The following is a 9,783-nucleotide window of genomic DNA, read 5'->3' on the forward strand; positions in this document are numbered from 1 at the left end:
ATAATGAAAGTGGTTTCTAGAGTGAAGGTAGAGAGTCTAGAATCAATCCCCTAGCTTTGCTGGATCAGCTGCAATGACAACGACGATGCTGCATTTGTCCCTTTTCCCAAAACTTAAATTTACCATTATACCCCGAATCACCAATTCTTCATTTCCCCAACAGACGTACTTAATTCGGAAAAAAAAAAAAAAAGGAGACGTAGTTAATAACTGAAAAAGATAACCTCCAATTAAATCACCAATTCACGTCTTCCCTTATTCTCAAAAACGTGTCCAATTCCTGAGCTTGCCACCATTTTCCCTTTTCTCTGCAAAAGCAATCTTCTCAGTTTCCCAATGACCCCTAAATTCACTCAATCTCCTTTCCTCATTAATGCATTCCCAATTCTAACAATTTTATTCTATATCTATACATATACATTATATGTATCTATAGATTTCATTTCATGTATATAAAAGGGGTTGGTTGCATTTAGTCCTTGTCATATACTGCTGTAATTTTTTTCGAAGGTCGTGTTCGGTGTTTATGTCCATTGATCGTCTTTTCTTCATTTCGCCGGCTTTTAATCTGCGCCGTTGACACGTGTCTTCCTTCCTTCTGCGATATTTCTCTTTGTGTTATGAAGAAGCCCCGTATTGAATTATTCAATTTCGACTTGCCTCATTTCTCTTCTCTTGGTTCTTCATTTTGTTCTGAGTTTTCTGAGTTTAATTTCTCATGGAATTACCTTGATCCCGTTTTTCTTCATTCTGGTAAATTTGAATTTTTACTTTCTTTTCAAATTCAATTTTACGCGCATGTGTGATTTTTTTTAAAATAAAAATTGTTGGTAAATTTTGATGGAGCAGTGATTGTTGGTGGAGCAAAATGGAGGAGCTCATTGGGAACATTGATTATGGCAGATGTGTCTTTCCCTTGACAAGTTTGCAAATTGGGTATCAAATTCTTCATCGTTCTTCTTTATTTTTAATCTGATTTTGATTCCTAAAGAATTCTGTATTTCTCTTTTACTGTAAATTAAATATAAAATTGGGTTACTTTCAACTTGCTGATATTTTTGTTTTGGAATTTTCTGCCTCTTGTACTTGCCTTTGTTCAATTCCTGCAACCATATCAATAATTCTGGAAAAAAAATGAAACTTCGTTGCATTTGAAAGGGTATTGAATTTGGTACAAATGCATGAAAATTCTTGGTAAATAAGTTTCTGGTCCAATTTGCTTTAAATTCTGCCATTTAGGTTTTTAGTTCCGGTTCTGTAAAACTATTGAGAAAGATGAGCTTTTTGTGGACTTTTACGAGGGGTTGTGGCTAGAGGCGGATCCAAAATCCAAACTTTATGGGTTTGGACTTTGGAATGCCGCTGAACCCACTGATCATATGATCACTTGGGTTACTTGGTTTGAAATTTAATATTTGTACATGTTTAGTAGATTTCTTAACACTTATATATCCCACTTGTGGGATTATACTGGGTTTGTTGTTGTTGTTGTTGTCGTCGTCGTCTTAACACTTATATATTGTATGAGACAAAGCTATTGGGTTCGATTGGACCCCTAACTTAAATGGTCCATCGGCCCCTGGTCTTCGCAGATCAAATTAATTCATGCCTGATGTTGATGATGAAAATAAAGATTGGCCATCCGAACAGAAAGAGGACTCTGGAGGAAATGTAAAGTTGAATGGTCTTTCCATTTTGTTTCAAACCGAAAACCACTTTGAATTCTCTGAACTGTCTCTTAATTTCAAAAGAGGAGATAAGCTACTTCTATTGATTGATTCACATTGAAAATTTGAGTATAGGTAGATTTGTGCTTGCGTCATTACAGTGGTTGAGTTAGGAATTTTAACGGGGAGTAGAATTAGCGTCTAAGAAGATTTTGATATAGCAGTTAAACAGTACTAAAGAATTCATATTATATTTCGAAATTTATTTAAGTTGCTAGGGGCCATTAATCAACGGTTTATTGTCTTGTTATTTATATGCTGCTTTTATTTCTTACAGGGACTTGCAGTCCTATCTTTCACATCTTTACCTTTTCCTTGCCCCTGAGAGTAAGAGATGCTATATCTTGGTGGACAACCGTCCGTGGCTTAGAGATCTTGTTTCTAGACCTGCACACTTATGGCAACTGATGGTTACCAAGGTTGGTAGTGCATAATATTGTTTTCATATTTTTCTTTTTCTTGGTTTTGTATGTTTAACTAGGAAGTTTTTGTTTCGAAGCAGTCCAGGTTATCTCCCTTTGCGAATACCAGAGGGCGGAAGCAGAGGAAGGAGGGTGGAGATATGTTGGATATGAAATCTGTTCCTGAATTAAGCACGAGCGAGTCTGAAAATGTTAGAAGATGGTTTCCCTTTATTGATGCTGCAACATTGTCCCGGAAGAGGGAATTATTACCTGTAAAGAAACTGAGAAGCTCTTTGATCTTGAATAGCAAATTGCATAGGACATTGTACGGGTTCATTGTGTTTGAAGTTGACTGGAATGATGTGCGTGGTATAAATTATTTCAACGAGCTTCAGGTAAAACTCACTTCCTTTGGTTATTTTGACCTTAGTATATGCTGCTTGCTTATTTTTATCTCTTGTGCAGACAGATACATCACTTGCCATAGAGACAAAATTCATGAAAAGATGGGAATTTGATAGTGTGACACAAGCTGCTAGATGCATGTCTTCATGGTTTCCTGGGACTGGCACGGAGCACCGTCTTCTGAAAGTGTTTCTGGAATCTACTATAGGTATCATCCATGTGTTGTTGATTGCTATGCATCTTAATTTTCTTATTGGATTTAAAAGCTACCTGGTCCTATCTAGGGCCGCTAATAACTTCAGCTCTGCCCCATTTTTCTTTACTGTGGTTTGTGCATGCTTAGATTAATTTGTTTCTTTCCTGAAGTGCGCAGTGCGCCTGTAGAAAAAATGGACCATTGCTCATGGACCATTGGTCCGAGAAATAAGACAGAGTTAGATACGACAACAATTATTCGTCAATTCCAAACAAGTTGGGGTCAATTGTATGAATCATTACTGAACATGTTCCCCGTTTAAATTCATCTCAGACCAACATTATACAAAATAAAAATAAAAATAAAAAGTACTAGAAGTTCTCATCTTTTAGACATAAGAGTCTCTAATAAGGCTAAAAGACTCCTAGAAAGCATAGGACATAACCATATTACTTTACCATGTGACTTTAGGTCTACCTCGCTCTTTTCAACACCTTCTTTCACCATTTTCACACCTATGGACTGGTGCATGTGGAGGTCAATGCAGGACATGACTAAACCTTCTCAAGTGTCCTCTCATTTAATCCTGAATGTGTACTGCTTGAACCTTCTGGCAAATGTGGTCTTTGTTTATCTTGTCTTATTTTTTGTATGACCGTACTTCCACTTTAGCATCTGCATCTCTGTGACACTAATCTTGTGGATGTGTTGGAGATAGAAAATGGAAAATAACTGATTTTCTTGTGATTGTGAGTGACAAATACCATTGTCTTTTTGAAGAATAAAACTTTTACATGGACCTTCCTACTAGAATGGTAAATTCTCATGGAGTAATTATGTCTTCCTCTTTCCCATTCTTTCATCGTCTATTCCAATCCTTCCTTAAAAAAAAGGTGGTAGTATTTAAAAATCCCCCCATCTAATCTGTTTAACGTTGATTCCTTGATATGTATTCAGTTAGTTCAGTAACTGTCCCAAGCTTCCAAATTCCTGTTATAAGTTGATTTCTTCAAGTATCTATTTTTGAATGGCAGAATACATAGACAGACACTTAAACTATCAAAGAAAGTTCACTTGAACACCTCAACTAAGCCATTTTCCACCGAAACACTTTTACTATACTTTGACTGCACCAGTTTAACACAAAACACTGACATGGCAAAAAGATTGTAGTTCACGACTCTTAGGCGCGTGATTGAATCTGATTTAATATTTTCCTTTTCTTTTTATCTGATTTAATATTTTCCTTTTCTTTTTATATTTTTCTCCCCAGAAGTTCATCATCACCCTCTCTCTCCTCCTCCACTATTTCGCTTCCTCCTCCATTGTCATGGAGAAAAATAAGAGGAAAACCTTCCAAATATTGTAGGAATTTCGCTGGTACATAAAAAGAGAAAATTGTTGGCCCTCCATTTATGTTGCTCTGTTCGATGATAAATTTGGGTAATATCAATTTGAAATTCTTGTTACCCGGTAAAAATTCGAAGCTTTAAGAAAAATTAAAAATTTCATATTATTGCTGACAATATCACTTGATTTGTTTGTGGTTATTGGAATTTCATATAACTTGATTTGTTCTTGAATATACCAGCGAAAGAAGAACCTGTAATATTTGTTCTTGTTCTTGAATATACACGGGCCCCCCAAATTTTGGTAAAGAAGAACCTGAAATATTTGTGGTCATTCACACTTGATTTGTTCTTGAATTTCATAGATGTGGGTTGGTTGATTTTGACCCAGAGATAGTTTGTGGTTATCGAAATTTCTATGGACAATTTTGTTCTTGAATTTCAAGAAAATGTGATATCCGGTCAATTTACACCATGTGAGCTTTACCAAGCTTCACTGTAAACACCCAGATCTAAAGGAATTTTGAACCCCAAAAAACATTGACATAAAATTCTCCCTTCCCCAGCTCTGAAAAACGTGTCAGTTTTTAATTGGTTAGATTATTCATGCTGGAAGCGAGTGAACACACGTGTCAAAAAAAATTATAAGCTCTGGTCGGACGTGTTAAACTGGTGCAGTCAAAGTATAGTAAAAGTGTTTCGGTGGAAAATGGCTTACTTGAGGTGTTAAAGTGAACTTTCTTTGATAGTTTAAGTGTCTGTCTATGTATTCTGCCATTTTTGAATCATGGCTGGAAGCCGTACCTAAGTATTTGTTGAACTCCTGTTCCAAGCTTGCAAATTCTTTACTTGTAACTTTGCTGGAGATTTTTACAGGAGATGTATTCTATGATGCCCATGACAATTTTCAATGGACAACTGATGTGGCTGACAGTGATGCTTCTACTTGCAATTCAAGTGATGAGGATGAATCTCCTTGCTGTTCAGTTAGAAGTTTCAGTACATACCCTGCAGCAGAAATTAGCGAAAATTCTCTGCAAACCCCATCTCCACCTGATGGACCTCATAATAGAAGAAAACTTTTGAAGTCTCTCAGTAAACGATTAAATGTTGATTTGCTCTCCGAGGAGCCCTTCTCTGAAACTATTGAATCACAGCTACATGGCGAGACCTCTGACAACAGTACTTCTGAAGTTGTTGAAGCCACCCAGTACAAGGATGTTTTGCTTTTGTTTCGGTTTAATGATCGTGATCTCCCTTTCAAACTTAGAGACATTATTCTTTTGGATTTACGGTTGCTTACTCTACTGGAAGCTGGGCTTCCTTCGTGGGTCATATTTCTCCAGTCTTATCCAGTATTTTGCCATATTTACCGTCCATGGATGTGTCCTCTAGCAAGATTTTTATATGTCGTAATCTCTATAGTTACTGTTCTGATTGGATTCTATGATCTATACAAGAATGTACCCGTACTCAAAGCGACAGCATCTAGTTTGTTTGGGCCCCTTTTTGATTGGATTGAAACATGGGAAATGGTATCAAGAATTCAGTACTTGGGGACCATGCTATTTCTGCACAATTTTCAAAAGGCCTTTAAGTGGTTCCTCATGACAACGCGTACTATTCGGTCATTTTTCTCCATTCTCGCACAGCCAATGGCTGGTCCACTTGTTGTGTTCGTGGAATTCTTCCTTCCTTTCTGGAATGTGTGTACACAAATTATGGTGGATTTCTTTTCCGTAATATGGTTTACAGTCTGGTCTTCTTACTCTCTGGTGGGAAAAATTATTGAGATTTTATTACTACCTCTGTGGTATGTCATCTCGTTTGTTTGGATTCTTGGTAAGTACATGTGCAACTACTGATATAATCCCATTTGTTTTGCTTAAAGTGGTTTATGAATTTAAGATTGTTGCTCCTTTAGAGTTCTTCTCTCATCAAAGTTTTGTTCAACCGCAGTGACATCTTTATTTTACCCCATCTTTTGGATTCTGTGGGAGATTATCTACGCTCCAATTCGCCTGGTCTTTGGTTTTTCTAGTCTTCTGGGATTTTTGTGTACTTCTATATATGAAGTGATTCAGGATTCATGGCTGTTCGTAAGTAGCATAGTTCGAGTTACTTCTCAAGTGGAGTCAACAGTGACCTCCGGTGGGGTTTCAATATGGCGTTCTCTTTGGAATGACCTTTTCTCTCAGGTTTATCGCTTGTTTCCATTTAATCCTAATATGAATTCTATAAAGAGTTCTTGTCTTAATAATTTTCTTCTGGTTATGACTTACAGGTTTTCCGAGCTCTTCGGAGTATTCTCTATGGTTTTGTTGCCTTCTTCACAGCTTGCAATAGACACAGGTTAAGGTATGGTTCTCTATTTTGCACATCTTCTCTTTGAGAATGTCAACTTCTAGTAGTTACTTTTCGTCCTAACTCTCATCGCGTGCTTCCACATATTCTTATGCAACAAAATGGATGGTATGTTACTTAACCTAGAGAAATATAGCTAGACTTGCATGGAATGGAGTTAAGTGTTAATCAGCATATTATGTGGTGCATAGCCTCCCTTTACGTATCCAGACTGCCAGTTGCTTTCTATATTATAGGCTCTACGAGAAAGACTTGGTGTAACAGAATAAAGCAAAAACTGAAGGAAATCTTTCCTGTTCCTTGTGCATGTCACGTGATGACAATCTCTGAACTATTGCACCTCTGAAATACTAATAATTTTTTACTGTTGCAACTTAAGTCGAATTATTCCTCAGATGCAACCTCTTGTTTTTTTTTTTTTTTTCATTTTATGTTGGCTGATTGAGCTGAAATATTACGTTTGCAGTATATATAACCATTCAAGTGAGTTCATACGACGATTATCTGCTAAAAGGTCTCGGTTAGAATCTAGTCGCAGTGCACAAACATCAGGAGCGCAAATCACAGTAAGTTTATACCATCTTTAGATGTGTTGATCATAATTGCTGGCACATGGCTGTTACGCCGTATCAACTGGTGTAAAATTTCTGTTATCTTGTGGAAAATGTCCTACTTTCTCATTGATGTAGTGGTTGCTTTTGCTTGCTTCCTTCTGCAAACACGCTTGTTCCAGTATTTGTGAATTACACATTTTTCTGTTTTCATGCCAAATGATTATGCACTTCTGCAGTGGGTAGATACAGAAGAAGCACAGCACCAGCGAAAGTTCAGAAAGATCGAATGATGAGTAGAAACTCCACTCCTTTTAACATGTATAGCAAAATTAAGTCCACTGTTGACCAGGAAGTTTTCGAGGTGCGGCATGTAAGATATGGTAAAAGGGGAAATACATCATAGGAAATTAGTTTGTTGGTTTCTCCTTTGGTCCTGCCCTTGTGGTTTTTGTTGTAATTTTCTTTTTGATGGTCTCCTTATAGTTTCAATCCGCCGCCGAGGTTGGAGCATATCGGAAAATCTGTAAATAGTGAACATGAGGATGCTTTTTGCTATACAAAGTACAGAGTTAGTTTCCAATGCTTGCTTCCTAAATCCTAATTCCACAATTCCACTTAACTGGAGTTTTAGCTTGCATTTTATATTATGTTTCTGACGATAAGTACTCCCATTTCGTTTAATTATGTGCTTCTGCTGATGAGTAGTACTATTTTGTTGTGAGAAGTGATGTGGGGTGAACACTATTTGTCAAATCTTTGATTGGATCCCGTCTAATGGTCAGCAGAATATCAGTCGCAAATTACTCTCAGTTAATATTATTGAAGATACGTCTGATGACGTTATTCAGTCGCTAATTTATCCGTATATTGACAATGCACTAAATTATCTGTTTACTCCGTAGATAAATGCGTTAGAGAATTAACAAAAACCCAGTGAGTACCCTTTGGCTAAGGATTTCACTTTTTGAAAGAACAACTCTAAACAGGTGCAGTTTTAGGCGGTTTAATAGTTAAAGAAATAAAACAGAAGTTATTTTGAAGTAAATTTCAGAAAGGAAGGAATCCTCTATAGATTAACAAAAGAGAGACTCAAATGTATAAGACAGTAGTCAACTACTGTCTAGGCCAGGATGTTAATTTAGTGGTAAAATAGCAGCGCATGATGTCTTGATAAGATGCACGTTACAAGTTAGAATCCTGTCACATAATTTCTACCTTTACCGCAGCTCATAATGTTTGCATGTACACCTTGTATACGATCCTAAGCACAGATAGCATGCAACAGAAGTATGTGCCATTCAGATTATGGACTCTCAACTGGCTATGTACAGCTCAGTCGAATTAGCTTATTACGTGATCACGCTCAACTATGCCCTCTAAAAAGGACTCTGCGGACGTTGCAAATATAACCCGAGTATTACGCCCAGGGTCGAATCCACAGAGAGTTAACCTATCAATCACTATCTTTAGACCCACTAAACTCTTCAGAACCAGTTTCCCAGATGTTTGAATTACAGTTGAAGGTCGCTTTACTAACTACGATTGCAAATAAATTAAACAGCTGTAAATTAAAATGCTAAGGTTGTAAACAATGATGAGAAGAAGCTAAGGCAATGATTTCCCCTATTGAAGGAATCCCTTCTGTTTATGCTCATACAAATTTACCAACACATCTCTATCAATCATGAACGCTCATCTTACTGTAAATCTCTCCCGAGTAATCACAGTAATATACTAATTGCACTCTCTCGAGATACACTAGCTTACTTTATTTAGCACAATTCACTTTAAATTACACCCAAGGCTTCGTTATCCCTAATCCCGCCTTTAAACCCGCGATTATATATTCCTCTTATACTTTGGGAGTGGTGTTGTTCAACAATAACCTAAATATGCACTCTTTTCCAAGTTATGCACACTAAATAGGCACAGCTAATTGAGGATCCTGTCAATTAACTACAACAAGCACAAAGTTGAACAAATAGAGATTGAAACTAGCAATTTGTATTCACATAAACAAGATGTTCATCCCCCAATAGGTTCCATCAAAGCCTTCGACAAAGGATTTAGCTACTCATGGCTATGGGAAAACAAACTAAGATAGAATTCATCATAACTAGCAATAAAAATCAAAGAAAAGAAGAACTATGTTTTTGGGTATTCTCTCACAATAGTTTTTCTTGCCAAGATACTCTAAAATTCAATACATGCCTCTCTTGGGCGAAGTCTCGTATTTAAAATAGGGTTTAGGTCTAAAAATCCCGTGTTTTACACTTTAGTCCCTGAAGTTTTCTGCTTCCGCCGCGGTTCTGCCGCGGTCGCGGTCAAACCGCGGCCAAATGCTTTCTCTGAATCTCATTTTATCTGCAGCTCTCTTCCACCGCGGTTCTACCGCGGTCGCGGTGGAACCGCGGTCAACACAGTTCTCTGAATCTTCAGGCCTGTTTTGCGTGGTTTACTTGGGGAATTTCACAGTTGGCCTCTTTTTTCTTCATTTTTGACTCCAAAAGTACTCCCTAGCCTTCCCTGGTCATATATCACCTGCAAATCATGAAAAGCACTAATAAGAGCATTTTTTTATCACTTTTATCATCAAAACTATACAAGAAGGTGGTTGTTTAAGATGTGATTATAGTTAAATTCACCTATTATCAACACCCCACACTTAAACCTTTGCTCGTCCTCGAGCAAGTTAAACCACACTTCTAGGCCTAACCGTTTGATACATTACCCCAATTTATGTCACACTCGCCATTACGAAGGACCAACCTAAGCAATGCAACA

General features: G+C 37.2%; 1 protein-coding gene across 1 annotated transcript; it reads left to right on the forward strand.

Moving 5' to 3' along the window:
- Window positions 213-7,618, forward strand: LOC109229298. The gene is made up of 10 exons (XM_019394692.1): window positions 213-753; window positions 850-936; window positions 2,005-2,146; window positions 2,230-2,526; window positions 2,597-2,744; window positions 4,958-5,923; window positions 6,041-6,279; window positions 6,366-6,439; window positions 6,912-7,011; window positions 7,236-7,618. The coding sequence occupies exons 2-10, from the start codon at window positions 869-871 to the stop codon at window positions 7,287-7,289; spliced, it is 2,088 nt and encodes a 695-aa protein (XP_019250237.1). The 5' UTR covers window positions 213-753; window positions 850-868; the 3' UTR covers window positions 7,290-7,618.

The sequence above is a fragment of the Nicotiana attenuata genome, chromosome 7 (assembly GCF_001879085.1).
Source record: "Nicotiana attenuata strain UT chromosome 7, NIATTr2, whole genome shotgun sequence".
Classification (NCBI taxonomy): domain Eukaryota; kingdom Viridiplantae; phylum Streptophyta; class Magnoliopsida; order Solanales; family Solanaceae; genus Nicotiana; species Nicotiana attenuata.

Excerpts from the sequence above, each read along its gene's own strand:
- LOC109229298 (XM_019394692.1), top strand. The coding sequence starts at position 869 with ATGGAGGAGCTCATTGGGAACATTGATTATGGCAGATGTGTCTTTCCC. Across the intron at positions 5,924-6,040 it reads CTCGTTTGTTTGGATTCTTG|TGACATCTTTATTTTACCCC; the intron begins GTAAGTACATGT and ends GTTCAACCGCAG. Across the intron at positions 6,440-6,911 it reads TGCAATAGACACAGGTTAAG|TATATATAACCATTCAAGTG; the intron begins GTATGGTTCTCT and ends TTACGTTTGCAG.